A 24001-nucleotide genomic window follows, 5' to 3' on the forward strand; every position below is an offset into this window, starting at 1 on the left:
ATGGTGTCATTTGTCTGGCTGGTGTAGCCCAGCTCGTTCATCCCAGACGTTTGTCTGACTGGTGTAGCCCAGCTCGTTCGTCCCAGACGTTTGTCTGGCTGGTGTAGCCCAGCTCGTTCGTCCCAGACGTTTGTCTGGGTGGTGTAGCCCAGCTCGTTCGTCCCAGACGTTTGTCTGGCTGGTGTAGCCCAGCTCGTTCGTCCCAGACGTTTGTCTGGCTGGTGTAGCCCAGCTCGTTCGTCCCAGACGTTTGTCTGACTGGTGTAGCCCAGCTCGTTCGTCCCAGACGTTTGTCTGGCTGGTGTAGCTCAGCTTGTTCGCCCCAACATTTGTCTGGCTGGAGTAGCCCGGGTGTAGCCCAGCTCGTTCGTCCCAGACATTTGTCTGGCTGGTTTAGCCTAGCTCGTTCGTCCCAGTCGTTTGTCTGGCTGTTGAAGCCCAGTTTGTTCGTCCCAGTCGTTTGTCTGGCTGGTGAAGCCCAGCGTGTTCGTCCCAGTCGTTTGTCTTGCTGTTGAAGCCCAGTTTGTTCGTCCCAGTCGTTTGTCTGGCTGGTGAAGCCCAGCTTGTTCGTCCCAGTCGTTTGTCTGGCTGGTGAAGCCCAGCGTGTTCGTCCCAGTTGTTTGTCTGGCTGGTGAAGCCCAGCGTGTTCGTCCCAGTCGTTTGTCTGGCTGTTGAAGCCCAGCGTGTTCGTCCCAGTCGTTTGTCTGGCTGGTGAAGCCCAGCGTGTTCGTCCCAGTTGTTTGTCTGGCTGGTGAAGCCCAGCGTGTTCGTCCCAGTCGTTTGTCTGGCTGTTGAAGCCCAGCGTGTTCGTCCCAGTCGTTTGTCTGGCTGGTGAAGCCCAGCGTGTTCGTCCCAGTTGTTTGTCTGGCTGGTGAAGCCCAGCGTGTTCGTCCCAGTCGTTTGTCTGGCTGTTGAAGCCCAGCGTGTTCGTCCCAGTCGTTTGTCTGGCTGGTGAAGCCCAGTGTGTTCGTCCCAGTCGTTTGTCTGGCTGGTGAAGCCCAGCGTGTTCGTCCCAGTCGTTTGTCTGGCTGGTGAAGCCCAGCGTGTTCGTCCCAGTTGTTTGTCTGGCCGGTGTAGCTCAGCTTGTTGGCCCCAGTCGTTTGCCTGGCTGGTGTAGCCCAGCTTGTTCGTCTCAGCTGTTTGTCTGGCTGGCGCAGCCCTGCTTGTTGGTTCACTGACGTTTAGTCTAGCCGGTGTAGCCCGATCTGTTCGTACCCAGTCGTCTGGGATGGCCGGTGTATCCCGGCTTGTTCGTACCCAGTCGTTTGGGCTGGCCGGTGTATCCCGGTTTGTTCGTCCCCAGATGTTTGCTGGCCGGTGTCCCACGTTATGTTCGCCCCAGCAGTTCGGCCTGACCGGCGTAGACTGGCCTGTTTGTTCCATGACGTCTCGTCCACTCGGTGTAGCCGCCTGTTGTTCCCGCACGTACACGTTCCCTCCTGTTTCCCCTGTCCTGTCCTACTCCAGCGCAGGCGCATGCCGTCGAGCGGTCTGTCTGCTTGGGTGGTCTATGTTATGTTATTATCTTTTATTTAAGTTTCTAAATTAATTTATTGCATTGTTCAGCTTACAGTTATGCCTTGTATTTACTTACTATTCCTCTTGCAGCGTTAATGCAGTGTCCATTGCTGTGGGATACTCAACTAATTTTGTTTCACTTTTGAGAATATTATTGCTTTAGGCTAGCCATTCTCCCTTGATTAGTACTATTTTAATAACCATTCCATCCCTTGAACATTACAGTTTTACGCTATCCAAACCATACCATGCACATTACTGTTTAACATACCATCCTATTCCTTGATTAATCTTGCTTTAAGCTACCAAATCTTCCCACGATTACCACTGTTTCTTTTATTTGTTCAGCTTATATGCAAGTACCTTATATTACGGTCTTATTCTATTATTAGAATATAATATTCCCCTCCCGTTCTCACTGTTCTGTTCTACTCCTCCAGGGTAGGCGCATGCCATAGAGCGGTCTGTCGGCTTGGGTGAGCTACGACATGTTACCATTTATCTAAGTTTCCCTAAATTAATTTATTACTTTGTTCAGCTTTCAGTTATGCCTTGTATTTACTTACTAATCCTGTTGCAGCGTTAAGGCAGTGTGCATTGCGGTGGGATACGCAAATAATTTTGTTTTCACTTTTGAGACTATTATTGTTTTAATCTAGACCAACTATTCCATGAATAAGTACTGTTTAATTAACCTAATGCGCAAGAAATAAATTCTCAGGAAAATTTTAATTTTTTCTAAAAGTGTCAAAAACCCCTCCCTGTATATGGGTATAGCAATGGATTGTTGAAATTATACCCACTTTGGCTGCTATGGGGTCCGTAAGGTGGCGCATGATGTCATCATTCCTCGTGCGCCTTCGTAAGCTCCCGGGGCCGGTGGGGCGCCCGGGGCAGGATGCGCGTGCTGCCGTGAATATATTTTTTGTTCATTTTTTGCACAGTTCCAAATACAATTTATTAGATTTTACGTGCTGATCCAATGTATGGTGAACACGTACACTATATTATGGCAGTAAAACATCCGTACCATCCGTAGACACTGTGTTACGTGCATCACAAACAAGTACACTTATCCTGCACTTATTTCCAATTTATCACGCTGATATATTATATTTTCATTATATATACATACTGTACAGTATCACACACTATACACACACACTCAGTACTCCACGAGTGTGTGATATGCTGCAAATCAGCCAACGGGGCAGAGTGGCACCTTACACTCCACGCACCAGATGCTGATGCATCTTCACTTTTGTGATCTGCGTGTAGTGTTCCTGCATACTATGCATGCACGTTTACCCTTCTCACGTGATGCTGTGCCTGGCATATACTCCAGCATGTGTACCCCGAAGTTTTCATTACCCCGCAATCTGTCTGGAGCTGCGTGGGGCATTGTTGCTTGCACCCTGCGCGGTACTACTCATCCCTCCCTGTCATACTTTACCAGCAGTTGTGACACAATGCTGGCTCTGAAGGTACGTATAGACGGTTTCCTGCTGGATTTCACTAGGTACATATTGCAGCAGTTGAGCACTGCAACATCCATTAGGTGGAAGAAGAACTTTTTCGTCCACTTCACAGACCTGTGCACGCACTCCACACCACCAAGCATCATGTCACATTGATCAACGAGGCGAATGTTCACGTTATTGTCTATGACACAGTCCGGCTTATACATGGGGTTGTGCGTCTGAAAATGGACCTTCCCACTGTCCAACATGGCACCGGTGTGAATCGTCGTCAGCATATTCACCTCGCATCTGTCCTCTCACCGCACTGACAGTGTATTGTCACACTTGCGCAGCTGGCACTCGCCCACGGATATACCTATACCGAACACTGGCATTTCCTTCCTGAGGACCTTCACAGTGCCACATACGCCGGTGTTGTGGGCAAGGAGGTATCTGGTCAACAAGGGGCTGGTGTAATAGTTGTCTGTGAACAGTATATGCCCCCTGTTCAGCAACGGTTCCATTAGGGTTTTTACGACACTGCCAGAGAACCCGTGTTCATCTATAGCTGGTATGTCGACGTTTGTACCAGAATACAAGATTATGTCCAGGACGATACCAGTCTCACAGTCGCACAGCATGAAAAACTTAAGTCAAAAACGGTGCCGCTTGGAAGGGATGTACTGCTTGAATGCCAGTCTGCCCTTGAACAGTACAAGCAACTCGTCGATAACGACATTCTGTCCAGGTACAAAATAATCCCTGAACTTCCCTCGCAGGTCGCTGAATTCCTTGCTACCTTCCACAGTCTGTCGTGTCTGACCTCATTTGCATTGTTCTCGAAATGCGGGCACCTGAGAATCAAGAGGAACCTATCACGCAACATATACCGGTTGAAGATGGGTGATGGAACAAGGCTGTCTTTGTTCCAATAGTCCAGGACGACAGCTTTCTTGGAGTGTTTTATCATCATGCATAGTGCCAGAAACAAGTACATCTCATCGATTGTCATATCTTTCCGTCGCGTGAGGCAGGAAATATGCCGCCGTCTATGAGGGTGTAGGTGTACGTGTTTGTCTCGGTCACAAGATACGTCATGAAGACATTGTCAAAATATGTCTGGTGTGACGATAATCTCCTTCAAGAGATTGAGCCTGCTCTTCCCTCCACAATTACGTCGTTATATATATATATAAAACTACTATGGAAGAAATGTCCAACAACGACAACAACGCCAGCAAGGTTTGCCAGAGCGCAAAACGTATGCAGCCAGGGACACCTGCTCAGACTCAAACCGCCAAACTACCTGTCTTACTGCCGACTCCTCGCCTGATTGGTCGCCGGTCTGGCTGCAACTGCACTCACCCCCCCATACTACTTGATGTCTGCGGCCGCCACGACCTCAGTCCTCAGAATATTCCGTGCTTTCACAGTTAACACTTCTCCCTGCTAGACGTAAGCTTTAGCGTACGTATACTGAGAGAGGTGATAGCTTAAAGCCAATATTCCAGCACCTTTCATATACTTGTATATTGCACTTCTTGTTATTTTGTCTTAACGTAACTTTTCATTGTGTCATTTAATTATTCTTATTATTTTGATTGATTGATTTTATTATACGAATTTGTTTGTCCATTTTATTCATGTTTTGTTTATTTAACGTAATTAAAATTTCATTGTTAAAGTTTACTTGTGTTTTGTGTGTCTTCTCCTTACCTTACCACAGACGAAGTTCCAGATTTTCTATTTTTTTTTAATACTATGTGACGAGGCCATACCCCTAGCTTTGAACAGCCGAACACCAACGCGTTACCGTCACACTGGAAATATTCCATGTCTGCCATATCATCACCGGTATATGGGAATAAAGCTGTAACATCAACATCGGTATCATCAAACGTTGGTGTTTGAGGGACAATTGTGGCGCAATCCTCCTACACAAGTACACCAGGGAGTTTGGTGTTGGTGCCAACAACACGGTCAACACCACCATGAGCACCAAAACCACAGCTATGTCGCCTGCGACTGCTGCTGGAGCTGCGTGAGGGTATGCTTGGAGCTGAGGCAGATTTTCGTACCGTAGGCCTACCACGAACTCCTGATGTTGAGGGCCCACTGTCGTCATGCTGTGAGACATGCTGTCACCTGCTTTGACGTGTTACTAAGACAGCAAAGCCCCGCCTGGTACCACCCCCGCTGCTAGTACTCGGGCCGTCCACACTACTCGTAGCGGAGCCAATGTCACTGAAGCTCGAGAAAGATTCGTCACATGTACTGTCACTGAATAAACTGGCGTCTGGGTGATAACGGTGTTGACCCAGGGCGGTGAGACAAGCCGAGCGAGGAGCGTGTACCGTACATGCTCGCCACATCATCCACTTCCGTCTCTTCCTCACTCGTATCAGACCTCTGTGTCAGATCTTTCTCTGGATCATAGTCCAGGTCATCATCCATAGCACCGTCGTCGTACAAAATATCGAGAATCTTCTCAAAGAGTCATTTTCCATGACCTCGGGTCACCGTGGAGTGGGAGCTCGTTGACGATGCGTCAGACATGGTTGCTGCTTGGAAAATGGGGCTCCCAATGGTGGTGGGGCATGATGGGAATTTTTTTCTAGATGGCGGACGATCACTGGGGCTCCCAGTCATCCATTCCATACCCGCGCCACTGCGCGCCACTTTTAAATCGAGTGTGAAAAATATAAATACCCGGAGGCGCGTAGTGCACCCCAAGCGTGGGCCTGCAGGCGCGTTGCGCAGTTAAAGGGTTAAATATTCCAAAACTAAAAGATAGAAGAAAAAGAGGCGATATGATCACTACGTACAAAATAGTAACGGGAATTGATAAAATTGATAGGCAAAAATTCCTGAGACCTGGAACTTCAAGAACAAGAGGTCATAGATTTAAACTAAACAAAGGTGCTGAAGAAAATTAAATTTTTTAGAAGTGAATAAGAAAATTCACTTTCACAAACAAGTGGGGTAGACGGTTGGAACAAGTTAGGTGAGAAGGTGGTGGAGGCCAAAAGCGTCGGTAATTTCAAAGCATTATATGACAGTGCTGGGAAGACGGGACATCATAAGCATAGCTCTCATCCTGTAACTACGCTTAGGTAATTATATAATTTTTAGGTTGTGTGGGGTCTATGCTCTCCTATTTCACATTCCATAACATGGCATTTGTTCACATTAAATTCAATTTCCCAAGTGGTGCTCATACACTTATTTTGTTCAGGTCTTCTTGAAGGGCAGGACAATCATGAATTTATGATTTCTGCCAGTACAATAGTCAGTTCTGCACATGTGGAGCACAATGACTTACAAAGGAAAATTATTATTATTAATAATTATATATCCTCCCCAAAGCAATGGAAAAGTATAGGAAACACTTGTTTAAGACATTCACTGGTTGAAAATATATATATCCCTTAAATTGTGCATCGCATCATATGATGCTTTGACCAACTTGAAGAAAATTGTACATCACATCATATAATGCTTTGGAGTACTACGCAAGATTTAAACGGCCCGCGGATACACGGGGTTCACCACCTTCATCAGGGCTCTTGTAAACAGACGCCATTTTTTTTTTAAATCATGGGCCAAATGCTGCGTGCGTTAGGCTTGATAGTTCACTCAGTATTGAGTGAACTACCAAGCTTAACGCACGCAGCATGAGCTCACAGCACTGCTGTTCAGCTTGTGATCACAGCATCGCCTAAAAATGCCATAATATACTTGTTCATGCTATTATGTAGCGATGATATTATTACAGAAGACCCCTGACTGTGATAAAACTGACCAGGGTTCTGATAATAGCAGGATTGTGGTGATATTTAGCGCCGTGCTGCATGGAGGGAGGAGTAATGCTGTGGGAGGGAGGGTGGTGGCGTTGTCTTCTGACTGTGTGTGTCCACCTTTCATTGACTGCACTCACCATACCAGCTTAGTGGTTCGCTATGGTGAATACAAATGTAGATACTTATATATAATGTGTGTATAGAGGGTATAAACAGCAAGAGGAGTAGGTTGGGAGCCACCATTTTGGTGAGGGCGGTGGCATCGTCTGCACGATATATCATGTTTACTGGTGACCACGATGGTCTTTGGGCACCATACCACTTTACTTGTACAAGTATGGTGAATAAAACAGGTATATATTTATATAAAATGTGTGTATATAGCGTAATAACACCACAAACAGTATTGTTGGAGGAGAAATATTAGTGCGTCTGGCCTTGAGGTGTGGCAGCCAGCTGACTGTGTGAGGTCCTACGTCTTTGTGCCTTTACTCACCATACAAGCTCAGATGTACAGTTATGGTGAACAAAACATGTAAATACTTATAAATAACGTCTGTATATAAAAGCAAAAACAGTATGGTGGGTGGAGAATTGTGGCAAGTCAGGTGAGGTGAGGGAGGGAGGGAGTGGCAGCCATAGGCGGGCTGCCTCTGGCTGCCGCTGCCACTGCCACTGCCACTCAGTGTACCAACTTAGTGGTTCGTTGTGGTGAACACGAATGTAGATACTTATAAATAGCGTCTGTATATAGTGAATAAAAGCAAAAACAGTATTGTGGGAGGAGAATGTGTGGGAGTCAGGTGACTTGAGGGAGGGAGCAAGTAGCAGCCAGTGGCAGGCTGCCACTGCCACTCAACATACCAACTTAGTGGTTTGTTATGGTGAACACGAATGTAGATACTTATTTATAACGTCTGTATATAGTGAATTAAAGCAAAAACAGTATGGTGGGAGGAGAATGTGGGTGAGTGAGGTGTTGAGGGAGGGCGTGAGTGGCTGGCTGGTACACGGCGGTCACTCCTCGTTACTTTTTGACTCATAATAGCAACTTAGTGGTTCGTTATGGTGAACAAAACATGCAGATACTTATATATAACCTGTGTATATAGTGTAATAACCAACAAAGTATTTGTTCACTGTTTGATGAATATAATTGAATCAACAATATGCACACCTTATTTTTGAGTACAGCGATGATTCACTCATTTTATTATACTGTACAGGCATACCTCAGTTTAAGAGTTTAATTGGTTCCTGGAGACGCCTCGTATTCCGAAAACTCGTATTCCGAAGCTAATTTCCCCATAAGAAATAAAGGGAAATGAATTAATCCGTTCCTGACTACCCCAAAAACCCCACATCAAACTAAATTTTTATACCTAATTCATCTAAATAAACCTACAAAACTATGTTCAAGTTATTACTTACCTTGCTGTTGAATGCTGTAGGTGTATGGAAGATAGTGAGGAGGGGGGAGGAGGAGAGGAGTTGTAACACTGTAAAAGGTGTTTGGTTTAGTTGTATTTAAAATATATAGAGATACATGAGTCACAGACAGGGATTCGAAAAGGCGCCAGTTTGTCGGCCGGAAAGTCACACCTCTAAGCGTTAATGACCTCAAGTGACCTGAGGTCAGATCATGCGAATTTCACCTTGCTTCTGCTAATCTTATAATTGGAGCCTGGTAGCCTTCAAACATGCCGACATTTAAGGAGTGGCTTGGTAGAGTGCCTGAGGCTATCTACTTGTGGGTGGAGTTAGTCACTAGGTTCCCCAATATATTCTCGGAGAGCTATCGATTCGATAGCATTAAGGGAAGAACAGCAGCCAGCAGAGGAGAGAAGACGGCCTAGCAGGGAGGCTGTCGGCCGGCAGGGCGGGACAGTCTCTGTCAACTACAGACCCCCCCCCCTTCCCTCTCAATCCAGCTATAGGCAGACACTTGGTGAGTTGAACATTAAGGTGACTTGGTCATGTTTACATATGTTGTGTGATGATCAGGGGCAGTCAGTTGTAGGGTTCTCAAATTCTTGGATGATGACTCACCTTGCATATTAAACGTGAACATTGGAATTGCTTAAATTATGATAGTTATCATGTGAAATATAATTGAATTTATTATTTAAATTGTTTTTAACTTGGTTCCCTCGAGTTTTTGAGTTGAGGTGAGAAAGCTTCTGTGGTTACTGGTTCATGATATTAATGAGTACATGTTTGGGGTTGATACATGGTAATAACATCTTTTGAGAATATTGTAATACAGACAAGTTCCATTCCTTGTCTTGTATGTAATGATCATGAATGGATGGTGGCAGCATTTCGTCTTCTACTATCTACTCTTCTACTTCTACTATCTACTCTTCTACTTCTACCTATCTATTCCTCTCCCTCCACTCCTCTCCGAACTTTCCCTTTCAGCTAATGACCCTCCTCGTTCCTCCCACCTCTCTACTTCTCTGACCTCAAACCCTCACTAATTACTTCACTAGTCTTCTCTTTCCTTTCGTGTCTCTTATACGTTTGTGGCAGTGAAATGTATTCTAGAGTTCTCTCTAGAGTTTCGGGTAGCTGATCAAGTTACGGCGCCTTGTAGTCTTAGCACCTAGGTAGTCAAATACCTAGGTTACAAGGTGTTGAACGAGAGAGGTTGCCTTAGGAACTCTGGGAGTGCTCTAGAATAGTTAACTAACTGGGGACAGGATAATGGACTAGAGAGAGCTGTTTCCCCCGGCCTAGATAGTTAACTGGGGGATGGAATAATGGGCAAGATAGAGCTATTTCCCCCACCCACTGTTACAGAGTTACTGTTTGGAAGGGGAGTCTCCTTCCATTATCACATCAGGCAGTGAAGACCTTTCTGGTGTGCTCTCCCTGGGACGTTTTATCTGAGTGCCACTAGGTCCTGGTTGAGGCTCACTGCTCGATTTCCTCACCACAAATCTGTCCAAACCCTGGCTTTCTCACAAATAATGGCCTCCGAAACACTGTCACCCCTTAACTCCTTGTCGTGTATCTAAATTAATAACAACTTTTCCACTTCTTCAAGTATTTGTGGTCTTTGTTTCGTTATTGTTCTGACTCCTTTTGCCACTTTAGCACTCATAATCTTATTTTTCTTCTTAAGTATAGTGCATATTGTTGATGTGGCTTTGTTGTACTGCCTACAAAGTTCAACAACACGTGTACTGTTCTCATGCTTCCGAATGATCTCTTGGTTCTCTTCTATTGTCATCCTCACATGGGCTTTCTGGCCTTTATCCTTACCACTGGCTTTCTTGGGACCCATGGTGAGATATATAATAACAAATTGTATAGTCAAATCACCAAAAATCCAACAAAACACTGAAAATCGACGAGAAGAATTGATGTGGGGTAGTCACTGGGCGCGAGACAATGGTAAACTGAGGGGCGGAGGGGTGGAGGGGTGACGATCGCCGAACCACCACGCGCCGGGTCGGCTTGTACGCGTATCAACAAACTCGTGTCCCGAGGTAACCCTCCCGTTCCGAGACATATTTTTCGAGGAAATCCTGCTTGTATTCCGAAAAAATCGCATACAGGGACACTCGCATTCCGAGGTACCACTGTATAAATATATCACACTACACACTATTGAATAATATTGCAGCAAAAAAACTACAAAAAATAAATCAGAGACATTGAAGTAATTAGGTAATTATCTCTTTGTGGCAACTCCGGCCAGACAGCTGGCAAGCAACAGACAGTCTGGGACACACGCTGAGTCAGCGCCTGTTTTTTTGCCAGACTTCTCCGCCGTATAGCGGGCAATATATGCCACTTACGATTTTTTTTATTATTTTTCCCGTGATCAGTGAACACAAATTAACGGGTTAGGAAGAAAAAAGATTTATTTTTTTATTTTTTTTTTGTATGCGCCTGTTGTTGGAAATTTCCAACACTAAATACAACACTGTTGTATTATTATTAATTATTACTAAATCTACTAATCATTGTAGTAATTAAAATTAACCAAACGTAGAGTTCACATGTACTAATAATTACATCTGTACAATAAGGCTAGAATTCTTACGTCACCAGACGCCAGTATTGCGTCAGATTCCATTATAATAAACACAACTATATCCAGTGTGTCTGAGAATTGAATTTGATTCTCTATAAAACAACGGTGTTCTGTGTGACAATTATTTACAGATAAACTGATCCCCAACTAATGCCAAATAGAGCGTTTATAGTTCTAACTGTTATCTGGTAATAAATTTAACGTCATGCGTGAATGCCCTGGAGAGACTTTTATTCATCTCCATTGCTCGTTTACCATCGTAAAACGGGCAAATAATAATATTTAACTCCTCTGAATAATAAACTCGTCCTTATCCGAGCATTTCAATCACAACTGCGAGAAATGCTAATATTCGTAGTAAATAATTTGTGTATCAAACGTGGGACGCGGAGCGGGGCAGGGGAGACACAAGTACACGAGGCGACGTGCTCGGAGAGGGACGCCATTACCCAAGCCACCAGGGTAGACGCCACTAAGAGCTCCAGATGAAAGTCGCCACTGTGAGGTGTGAAGAACCTTTGCAGACAATAACTTAGCTGGTGTCAGTGTCACTTTACACAACGTGTTGAATTGTCAAGAGATTTAATTTGACATTCAGCCAGGAACCTGTTAAATTTGGTTCCGTGTAGCCCAACGTGACCGGCCAGTGAAGCGCGTCAACATCTAGGCTAGGCTAGACACCACGTGTTCGTTACAACGAAGCCTGAACCTAGGACGCGAACTTCGGCAAGCCTTAACTTACACAGTGCCCTATTAGCTAAGTACCTTTATTCTTATTTGATGCATCATCTAGGAGGGGGTTACAGCTGGGTAGCTTGTCGTTACGCAGAGCGACAATAAAAAACCACAGGTTATTATTTACCTTCATTATTTAATTTAATTTTCTTGAACATAGATGTCTAGCAGCTTAATCTGTTGCTACTGAATATAATTTGATTTACAGCGTGTGTGAAGAATTCCCCGAGCTGTCATTTCCCGTGTTAATCATCTCCCAGTGTTCCATGATGAGTCCAGGAGATTCCGAGGATGAGTCGTGACCGACTTCTTGGAAATCGTCTTCAAGCTAAGACCCTTTCCGTATTCCTTAAATTCCATTATCTGTAGTATTATTCATGCAGAGCACTGTTTCTTTGGATTGACATGTGTTTATTATAATTATTAATTTCTCATGTTATAATCTATGTTCTTATTGGTGATAAATATAATGATTCTATAATTGGTCATAGGATTAGATTATTGCATAATGAACTGGTGCACGAACCACACTAGTTCCTGGACATATATGAAGTTCCAGTAATAATCCCCCAATGTAGGTGTTTGAGGCTTTGATTCAGTTAAATTATACAGCCCATTATTTTATATAAGTGATCATATTCTCTAGTATTTATCCATAGTTACTGGTTCATCTAGGAATTTTCTAATGATCATTTTTTTATTAGTTTCCCTCTTTACTATAAAAGCGGGTGGTCCTTCGTAATAGAATTTCATTACATTTATATTTAAATAAATAGAGTCAAGCCCCAAATGTCCCACATTATGGTCCTTATCGAACCGGATAAACATAAATTATAATTATAAATACTAATTAATAATAACTAATCCTTGTGTGATGTAATCTAGACTAACCATTTAATTAATTGTGTCAGACAACAGCGTAACACATCAGTTAGTCTAAGTCACACCAATTCATTGCTACTTTCACCTCATGTACAAGGTAGCACTCGTGGGAGACAGTCAATTACCCACAACACTTAGACCTATACCTCATACAGAGGTAAGAATCTTTAGGTCACCAGGAGCAACAGCTCATAACTTTTATAACAATTCCACACTAACACCTGCGTTAGAGTGGCCTCACCATTTAACCATTATATACTTATGGTAATGACATTCATCCCACTCGTCATCCAGCTGAGGTGATCAAACACCTTAAAGCCATAATTTCTTCTTTCAAGCTCATCAGTAATTCGGTAGTATTCACGTTAGTGGAACCTCGCCAACCAAGTCAAGATAATCGTTGGGGAGTAACCCCAGAATACTACCAGAGAGCTGCTAAGTACATAAATTTCAGGCTGAAAAAACGAGTGAGATTGGATGCCACTTATTTCCAATTTACAGCCAGACCTTATAGACAAAACCTGACCAGAGATGGTGTACACTTGTCAGGTGAGTCTAGGTTGCATGTGGTTGACAAGTTGATCAACACCATCAACTATCATAAACGGCTGTGGCTGGCAAGCCAAACTTAACTGTACATAATTGTTTCACTTGTGTTTGCAAGTGCACTCTTATAAAAACAAAAAACCCAAAAATACAGCACAATTATATTCACCTTACTGCACCACAATAATCTTTACCAATCTTATTAGGTAGAATTTAGGCTGAGATTGTGCTGAATTTGGTACAAGCCCAGACTAAATAAGTTATAGTTCTTAGGTAGGAATTATCACGACTAGACTTAAACTAGTCAGTAGTGTATGTATTATACTATTTGTGCTGACCCTATCCAGGGTGGGATTAAATTTTGAGATAACTCTGATTGGAGTGTCTCCATAATATTTCTCTTGTACTCATTATTTTGTATGTATCTATTTTGTGTATTGCTGGATGATCCCCATTACCTCTAATGGTGATATAGATGAGCTAACCGGACGAGAACTAATGGTGAAGTTCAGACAATGCACAAAATATCTAGCTACTTGTTGTTAGGTAAGTACATTTAACCTCAAGTGAGGTAGAATATAAATTAGCCACCTTAAATTAGGCTACATTTAATGTTACTTGTCTACTAATGAGCAAGTACCCAAGCTTCATTAGTAATATATATACTAATCCCATGAAGTTTGGACCTAAGCCCAACATGGCTACTCCTGAGCAATTAAGGAGAACCTATATTGGCCTTAAAGGTCATTTGACCAGACTAATTAACAAGGCTGAGAGCTTATCTAAAGATACTCCCATTGACTCTTATCACTTAGAGACATCAGTAAGAGTAGCTGATCTGAAATTTGATCAAGTTAAGTCTACAAGTCAGTCTTATCTTTCTCTACTGAATACCACAGAGACTGATCCTGATGAAGTAAGTCAAATTGTAGACGGTATCTCCCAGTATGAAGATGAGACTCAAGATAAACTTTACATGCTATCTAAATTAGCAAAACAATCTGGATCCAATACCAGTAACACAGGGTCTCAATTCAATACCCAACTACCAGAGGTTCGTTTACCTACTTTAGACTTAACTACATTTTCAGGATTAGATACAGAAAATTGGGATAATTTTTGGACTTCATTTGAAGTTCATATACACAAGAAACAGTCTCTTGACAAGGTTTCTAAATTCTCATACCTGCTTAGTCTTCTCAAAGGAGAGGCTAAAAAGGTCATACATAACCTAACTCTTGATGAGAGTAATTATGTGGAAGCTATAAAACTTTTGAAGTTGAACTATTGCAACAAAGAGTTAAGCATAGCTACCCTCTATTACCTATTGCTAGATCTGAATGCACCAAATAGTAGACCAGAGTCACTTCAAAGCTTCAGACTAGAAGTAGAGTCTCTAGTAATGGCCTTAGGTACTAAAGTTAACATACCAGCTTCAGAATGGTCAATCAAGTTACTTTTGCAGAGGAAATTATCTCGAAATGTCTTAACAGAGCTCTGCTCACACTATAATACCGAGTTTCTCACTCTTGATCAAATATTCGAGGGATTGAGAATAACGGTTAACAGGTTGAAGACTCATGATAAAATTAAACCTGAGTCTAAACCAACTAATACTGACACTTCAGTCAAACCTAAACAGGCTTTGAATAAGTATAGTAAATATAAATCCAAGACTACTCCATCCACTGGGAAAAGGAGTGGAAATGTAAGTACTTATTCGGTGTCTCCTTCTGAGATAACCAATGACTTGTCTACTAAAGAGACCAAGTCAAACAAAGAGAGAAGGTGTCTGTTCTGTAATCAAGGACATACCATTTACCAATGCTTGGTTTATCCTACTTATAATACTAGGATTAAAAGGTTGCAAGAAATACACAAGTGCACTAAGTGCATGGGCTCTCATGATCCCAAAAAATGTGTAGTGCAGCTACGTTCCTGCAACAGATGCAACCAAGGTATACATCACTACGCCTTATGTAGAAAATCTTCTACATCAACCATGACCACTGGGGAGAATTCCACGAATTCTACCGCAGTGCAATATTGCAAAGTGCATCAAGAAATAAATGTTCTTGCTACTGAGTCAGGCAATAATACCACTCTGCCTACAGCTCAACTTAGACTAATAAACCGAAGATCTAGAGTTAACACTAGAGGTCTTTGATCAAGGATCACAGAAAACCTTCATTACACAACAGTTAGTAGATGAGTTAAATTTAAAACCTGCCAAAAGTGTGAGGTTAAATATTTCTGGTTTCTTGACGAATAGTGGACCTCGTGAATGCCAAGTAGTTAAGGTATTAGTGAGACTCGGATCTTCCACTAGTCCAATACAAGCGGTAGTAGTAGATAAACTTCCTACAGACCTAAAGGTCACAGGGTTAGCTCGCACTGCGAGACATCTTAGACGATACTGCATGAGGCTAGCAGATTATAAAATAAATTCTGACTGCCTCACTGATGTTGGAATACTTATAGGCGCGGATCATTATTACAAATTTATAACTGGATGCACCAGACAACACGGAATGAATTTGTTGTCGTCTGCTGGAGGCAAATTGCTTACTGGACCGGTGCTTTTCCGACAAAATCCAGCGTCAACAAACCAACAATCTAATAACATAATAGTGGCGTGACTAGGCTTGGAACAGTCACCCCTACGTTTCAGAGAAATATCTGAAGATATTGAGTCTGATCCACCTGTACATCGTTTGTGGGATTTAGACACTTTAGGTATTATCCCTGAACAACCAAGCCCTGATGATATGTATACTTACCAGCAATATCTGAATACAGTTGTCTATGAAAATAAACAATACTGGGTAAGACTCCCATGGAAGTTGAATCATCCACAACTTCCAGTTAATTATTTTAAGGCAGCCTCACAATTGCAGTCTCAATTACCACGACTACAGAAGCAGCCAGTCAAACTGAAAATGTATCATCAACTCATCCAACAGCAACTTGACAGTAAATTTATTGAAGTTGTTGATAACGATGACCAAAAAATAGGTCATTATTTACCTCATCACGCTGTGGTGAAAGACTCATTGACAACACCTATTCGTATTGTCTTTAACTGTAGTGCTAAAGTAAAGCCAAGCAGTGTGTCTTTAAATGAATGTCTCCAAACGGGACCTAGCCTAACACAAAGGCTACATGATGTGCTGTTACGATTTCGCACTGGTATTTTTGCCTATACTGCTGATATCAGCAAAGCTTTCCTCCGAGTAGGTTTGCAGGAGGAAGATCGTAACTACACAAAGTTTCTCTGGATTAAGGACCCACTGGATCCTAACAGTGAGATCATCACATATCGTTTTGCCTCAGTATTATTCGGAGCTACATCCTCACCGTTTCTTTTGCAAGCAACATTAGACACACATTTGAGGAAATCAAATAGCCCTTATAAGGCAGACATTAGCGACAACTTGTATGTCGACAATTTCCAGGGAACAACTAATGATCAAACTAATTTGGTAGAAATCTACCATGAGGCTAACCGTGAACTATTAGGGGCCAATATGCCACTACAGTCATGGGCCTCAAATAATGAATTACTCAACCAGGTAATCGAGAAAGAATTTCCAGGTTATCAGGTACCCAATCAATTAAAGGTTCTAGGTGTGGAATGGAACACCAGTACTGACGAGATGAATGTCAAGTCAGTACAAACTGATAACTCAACCCTTCTTCTTGAGGTTATCTTGAGATGATTTCGGGGCTTTAGTGTCCCCGCGGCCCGGTCCTCGACCAGGCCTCCACCCCCAGGAAGCAGCCCGTGACAGCTGACTAACACCCAGGTACCTATTTTACTGCTAGGTAACAGGGGTATAGGGTGAAAGAAACTCTGCCCATTGTTTCTCGCCGGCGCCTGGGATCGAACCCAGGACCACAGGATCACAAGTCCAGTGTGCTGTCCGCTCGGCCGACCGGCTCCCATACCATGAGAACATTGCTCTCGTTTGTCAGTCAACCATTTGACCCTTTAGGCTTACTTAGTCCTATATTAATAAGGGGCAAACTCCTAATGCAGGAGTGCTGGCAGAAACATATGGGATGGGATGATCCGTTACCAAGTGAGTTACAAGCTAAATGGCAGATACTCTCAACGGATTTTAATCAGTTAGGTGTTTTGAAATTTCCTCGTAATGCTTCAGGACCAAACTTACCCACCAATTTACACATTTTCTGCGATGCCTCTGGCAAAGCATATGGCGCTGTAGCTTACTTAGTTAACAGTGCACAATCAATTTTGCTCACATCTAAAGCAAGAGTTGTTCCCATCAAGAAGAGATCTTTACCTCAAATAGAGTTGACTATATTGCTGGTGGGAGTAAGATTGGCTCATTGCCTGACAAAGACACTCAGTAATATCCACTTTGGTGAGATTGTAGTGTGGTCAGACAACGAGGCAGTCGTACAATGGGTAAGAAACAACAACAACAAGACTCCCTACGTCAGTAATCGTGTTAGGGAAATTCATGAGTTATCTGCTGGATATAAATTCAGACATGTTCCTACTAAGGACAATCCTGCAGATTATTTATCTCGAGGATTAACGATAAAACAACTTATCAAGTCTTCGCTGTGGTTCAATGGACCTTCATGGCTTGTTGGTGGTCAGTGGCCCAAACAAAAGCCACAAGTCATAGTGACCAATATCTCCACTCCCATGAAAGAACCAGAACCTCAACGAATCTTAGCCATTGATCCTCACAATTATTCTAACTTAAGTAAGTTATTAAGAGTGACTGCACATGTGTTTGACTTTCTTGCTAAGATAGGAATTCGACATAAGTTTCCCAATCCTATCCTCTACTGGATCAAACGTGCACAACAAGAGACATATGGAAGCGAATATGAAAATCTTCCAGATAAATTAACTAAGTCTCTAGGTATCTGGTATGATGCCAACACTCATAATATACTAAGATGTGGAGGACGTTTGCTTCATGCAAAAATTGATCTGGACACAAAGAATCCAATTCTTCTACCTCGTCACCACATCATCACTAAACTTCTTGTTTTACATCACCATCAATATGGTACTTTACATGGTGGAGTGTTAGATACTCTCACCGACCTTAGACAAAAGTACTGGCTTCCTCAAGGTCGTCAGACAGTCAAGTCAATAATTAAATTCTGTGTAATCTGTAAAAGATACGATGCTAGAGTATGTCCTTACCCAGGACCTCCACCGCTCCCTGAAGAAAGAGTGGTTCATCTTCGTCCCTTTGAAACCACTGGTGTTGATTACACAGGAGCCTTACTTCTCACTGGCAACCCAGATAAGATACCAGTGAAAGCATACATTTGTCTCTTTACGTGTGCTACAACCAGAGGCGTACATTTAGAAGTGACTTCAGATATGAGTGCTGAAGCCTTCCTCCAGGCCTTCCGCAGATTTGCTGCTCGCAGATCTTGTCCCAAATTAATGATATCGGACAATGGTTCCAATTTTGTGGCAGGAGAAGCTTGTCTACGAGAAGTCTGGAATCACCCAGAAGTACAGTCAGTCCTGCAGAGACGACAATGTCACTGGAAATTTATAGCACCAAGAGCCCCTTGGCAAGGTGGGTTCTATGAGCGAATGGTAGGCACAGTCAAGAAGTGTTGAGAAAAACTTTACACAGACAAAAGGTCAGTTACTCCGAGCTCCAAACCATTGTTGTGGAAATCGAGGCGCGAGTCAATAACCGCCCATTAACATACCTGTCTGATGATTTTACCCAGAGAGAACCTCTGAGTCCCTCACACTTGATCCATGGAGGTCTACTGAGCCCTCTCATCCCTTTAGCCGAAGAGGACCCCGTAGACCCGTCACATGTGACCAGAGGTGACTTGGTGGAAAGCTACCAGCATCTCTCAGGGGTTATTAACAGGTGGAATGAGGTGTGGACTCGAGAGTACCTCACAGCTCTACGAGAGTACCACTACGGAGCTTCGAGTCCTTATAATAAAGTGCAACTAAAACCAGGGGACCTAGTACTAGTCGACAGTGATGGACCAAGGTCAGAGTGGCCCATAGGCAAAATTGTTGCCATTCATCCAGATCATGAAGGTGTCCTGAGAGTAGTGAAAGTTTTATGCCGAGGCAACACTACTCTAAAAACTTTAGAGAAGCTGGTTCCTCTTGAATTGGCTAAACGAGAGTATCAACCAGAACTAGCTTCCCCAGTAGTTTCCGAGGACAGTAATTCTGATCCTCCGAGCAACCGCCCCACTAGAGCTGCTGCTCAACAATGTAAGCGGAAACTGCAAGCCTATTACAGCTCTGACCAAGAGTAAATCCTTTTACATCCAATTTAGATAACTATGATGATACTTTGGTGTGATGTCAAGTAACAAACCATTACAAGTCACTATGACCCAGGACATTCTCATCACCGTAGATTCTGTTGTTTGAATTGTGTGATTTAAATCTTTAATTGTTGTATAGGCTATAAATAACATTATTTATCTAGAGTATCTGAGAGTTTGCAGACTTAGAGATTTGTAACATACACATTACATGTCATAGCGACACCAGTCTCAGAGTTATTGTAAGCTTTCTTAATTATCAACTTTAGCTAATTCATAATAACATGTTCCATTTAACATGAAATCAGCAAGACTTAAGTTTCTTGTATGTCCTTGACAAATACGGGACATTCGTTATGTGTGTACTAACATACTAATATTAATACCAACTTCGGGATAGGTGTGTCAGTACTCCACATTACACAGCGACCCTAAAACTCTCCCCCCGGAGTTATGTTGGAAATTTCCAACACTAAATACAACACTGTTGTATTATTATTAATTATTACTAAATCTACTAATCATTGTAGTAATTAAAATTAACCAAACGTAGAGTTCACATGTACTAATAATTACATCTGTACAATAAGGCTAGAATTCTTACGTCACCAGACGCCAGTATTGCGTCAGATTCCATTATAATAAACACAACTATATCCAGTGTGTCTGAGAATTGAATTTGATTCTCTATAAAACAACGGTGTTCTGTGTGATAATTATTTACAGATAAACTGATCCCCAACTAATGCCAAATAGAGCGTTTATAGTTATAATTGTTATCTGGTAATAAATTTAACGTCACGCGTGAATGCCCTGCAGAGACTTTAATTCATCTCCATTGCTCGTTTACCATCGTAAAACGGGCAAATAATAATATTTAACTCCTCTGAATAATAAACTCGTCCTTATCCGAGCATTTCAATCACAACTGCGAGAAATGCTAATATTCGTAGTAAATAATTTGTGTATCAAACGCGGGACGCGGAGCGGGGCAGGGGAGACGCGAGTACACGAGGCGACGCGCTCGGAGAGGGACGCCATTACCCAAGCCACCAGGGTAGACGCCACTAAGAGCTCCAGATGAAAGTCGCCACTGTGAGGTGTGAAGAACCTTTGCAGACAATAACTTAGCTGGTGTCAGTGTCACTTTACACAACGTGTTGAATTGTCAAGAGATTTAATTTGACATTCAGCCAGGAACCTGTTAAATTTGGTTCCGTGTAGCCCAACGTGACCGGCCAGTGAAGCGCGTCAACATCTAGGCTAGGCTAGACACCACGTGTTCGTTACAACGAAGCCTGAACCTAGGACGCGAACTTCGGCAAGCCTTAACTTACACAGTGCCCTATTAGCTAAGTACCTTTATTCTTATTTGATGCATCCTCTAGGAGGGGGTTATAGCTGGGTAGCTTGTTGTTACGCAGAGCGACAATAAAAAACCACAGGTTATTATTTACCTTCATTATTTAAGTTAATTTTCTTGAACATAGATGTCTAGCAGCTTAATCTGTTGCTACTGAATATAATTTGATTTACAGCGTGTGTGAAGAATTCCCCGAGCTGTCATTTCCCGTGTTAATCATCTCCCAGTGTTCCATGATGAGTCCAGGAGATTCCGAGGATGAGTCGTGACCGACTTCTTGGAAATCGTCTTCAAGCTAAGACCCTTTCCGTATTCCTTAAATTCCATTATCTGTAGTATTATTCATGCAGAGCACTGTTTCTTTAGATTGACATGTGTTTATTATAATTATTAATTTCTAATGTTATAATCTATGTTCTTATTGGTGATAAATATAATGATTCTATAATTGGTCATAGGATTAGATTATTGCATAATGAACTGGTGCACGAACCACACTAGTTCCTGGACATATATGAAGTTCCAGTAATAACCCCCAATGTAGGTGTTTGAGGCTTTGATTCAGTTAAATTATACAGCCCATTATTTTATATAAGTGATCATATTCTCTAGTATTTATCCATAGTTACTGGTTCATCTAGGAATTTTCTAATGATAATTTTTTTATTAGTTTCCCTCTTTACTATAAAAGCGGGTGGTCCTTCGTAATAGAATTTCATTACATTTATATTTAAATAAATAGAGTCAAGCCCCAAATGTCCCACACCTGTGGGTGTCAAATGGTATATAGCCATGTGGTTAAATATTCCAAAACTAAAAGATAGAAGAAAAAGAGGCGATATGATCACTACGTACAAAATAGTAACGGGAATTGATAAAATTGATAGGCAAAAATTCCTGAGACCTGGAACTTCAAGATCAAGAGGTCATAGATTTAAACTAAACAAAGGTGCTGAAAAAAAATTAAATTTTTTAGAAGTGAATAAGAAAATTCACTTTCACAAACAAGTGGGGTAGACGGTTGGAACAATTTAGGTGAGAAGTGGTGGAGGCCAAAAGCGTCAGTAATTTCAAAGCATTATATGACAGTGCTTGGAAGACGGGACATCATGAGCATAGCTCTCATCCTGTAACTACACTTAGGTAATTATATAATTTATAGGTTGTGTGGGGTCTATGCCTCTTATTCCACATTCCATAACATGGCACATTAAATTCACATTAAATTCCATTTGCCAAGTGGTGCTCGCACACTTATTTTGTTCAGGTCTTCTTGAAGGGCAGGACAATCATGAAATTATGATTTCTGCCAGTACAATAGTCAGTTCTGCACATGTGGAGCACAGTGACTTAGAAAGGAAAATTATTATTATTTGTTATATATCCTCCCCAAAGCAATGGAATTGTATAGGAAACACTTATTTAAGACATTCACTGGTTGAAAATATATATATAGAAACAGCAGTGTTAAATGTTGAAAAACAGTCTGGAACTCTATAAGACATACAAATGACCAATTTTGGGATATGAGTTTTGTGTGAAACATTATTGGAACCAAGGGAGTGCACACAGAGTGGAGCGCGGCAGCAAGAGTTGTCCACTCAGGTGGCGACTACTCCAGTGTCCAATAGACGTCAATGCGATGCTTGGGGTGGTCTTCTACAGTAATGATAAGTGCATTAAGTACTAGTGATAATAATAAGTACTAGTAGAATAGGTAATGCAAAGAATGTATATAGATATTATGCAATTTGTATTAGTAAATAAAGTACTGTAATATTACTTTTTTGTTGTAAATACATCTAGTTTAACCAAATATTCTTTTCCACAGGATAACAAGCCAGAGGAATGTTCAGTGTGTTTTAACGATTATGATGACAATCAGCTACGACCTCGCAATCTGCCGTGCGGCCACACATTCTGCTCCCAGTGTATTGACAATGCTATCAAGAATGGTCAGCTGACCTGCCCCAGCTGCCGTGCCCAGCACGCTGCCACAGCTGCTACTCAGTTCCCAATTAGCTATGCTGTGGAGGCTTTTGTTAGGAAACTCAAAAATATCCAGCTAACAACTGAGGAAGCAGTGCCAGCAAAACGTTATGAAGGTCCCGCCAAAGGCATCAGTAAGACGTTACGTTCCATGGTGCAGGAGCAGAAGAGCATCATCAGCACCCTCATTACTAGCTGTGAAGAGGTACTGTCCCAGCTGGGGGAGTACTGGGGGCAGCTGGGGGACTGGAAGACTCACCACCTCCAGCTCCAGGACAAACTCTATGCTCTGGTAGAGCAGAACAAGTCAGCAATGAAGCTCTTGGAACTGGAGGATACCAGTGTGGTGGATATGACAACACAAGGAGAGGAAGGGAAGACTCAGCTGCAGGTCATGGTGGGGAGCCTCGACACAGTCAACACCCCACAGGAGGTTGACACAACCATAGACACAGCTCATGAGTGCAAGATGAAGGTAGAAGATTGGCTCAAGAAGTGCCAGGAACTTTTCCCAGATGTCATGACTGTCCACACCTCAGTGAAGGTACGCTGCTGAAGGTCATATTGTTCTCACCCAACTGAGTATAGTATTGCCTATATATAAACACTTTTGACATGGAGACACATCAAGATGAGAGCTGACTTTATATATAGGAAACTTTTTGCTCTAACACCTGAAACATTTTTATTAATAAAGTCAACTATCATCTTGGTGTTTCTCTACACTGTGGTCAGTGTAGAGAAACATTACTTATATTGTCAAATTACTTTACTCAGTCTGATGTTTCATTGTAATAAAGTTACTTTACTCAGAGCCTGATTCTTTATTATAGTCCAGTTACTTTACTCAGAGCCTGATGCTTCCTTATAGTCCAGTTACTTTACTCAGAGCCTGATGCTTCATTATAGTCCAGTTACTTTACTCACAGCCCGATGCTTCATTATAGTCCAGTTACTTTACTCAGAGCCTGATGCTTCATTATAGTCCAGTTACTTTACTCAGAGCCTGATGCTTCATTATAGTCCAGGTTCCACCATTAACACTTTCGCGCTCTCGGCTCTCAAAAAAAAACAATACCCCAGATGCTTTCGGCACTTTGCGCGCCTACGCGGTAAGACCGAAAAAGTGTACACTCTTTTTACTGTCCTGACAATAATTGAAGGCGCACGTATTTAAATTTGGTATCACTGTGTTCGCAATGAAATTGTCTATAAGAGCATACCTATAAAATGGCGCCCAAGCATAAGGACTGTCAACACCAAATAAAAAACTATTCAGATCACTCGCCAAGAGAGCCAAACAGCAACAAAATGTTTCCACTCTCTTAATGGTTGCGAAGCCTACAGTTGTCCTACA

The 24001-nt window shown here is 42.3% G+C and overlaps 1 protein-coding gene and 1 long non-coding RNA gene across 2 annotated transcripts in view; one reads left to right on the forward strand and one right to left on the reverse strand.

The window, feature by feature from the left end:
- The window catches only part of LOC138361225 (tripartite motif containing 13-like), a 100325-nt gene extending 76919 nt beyond the window's left edge, over positions 1 to 23406 (forward strand). The window contains exon 3 of the mRNA XM_069320642.1: positions 22487 to 23406. Coding sequence (XP_069176743.1) covers positions 22487 to 23200 — 714 coding nt within the window. The 3' untranslated portion in view covers positions 23201 to 23406. The remainder of the gene's footprint in view (positions 1 to 22486) is intronic.
- The window catches only part of LOC138361226 (uncharacterized), a 230992-nt gene that overhangs the window by 103549 nt on the left and 103442 nt on the right, over positions 1 to 24001 (reverse strand). The window lies entirely within an intron of this gene.

Source organism: Procambarus clarkii, unplaced genomic scaffold, assembly GCF_040958095.1.
Source record: "Procambarus clarkii isolate CNS0578487 unplaced genomic scaffold, FALCON_Pclarkii_2.0 HiC_scaffold_266, whole genome shotgun sequence".
In the NCBI taxonomy this organism is placed as follows: domain Eukaryota; kingdom Metazoa; phylum Arthropoda; class Malacostraca; order Decapoda; family Cambaridae; genus Procambarus; species Procambarus clarkii.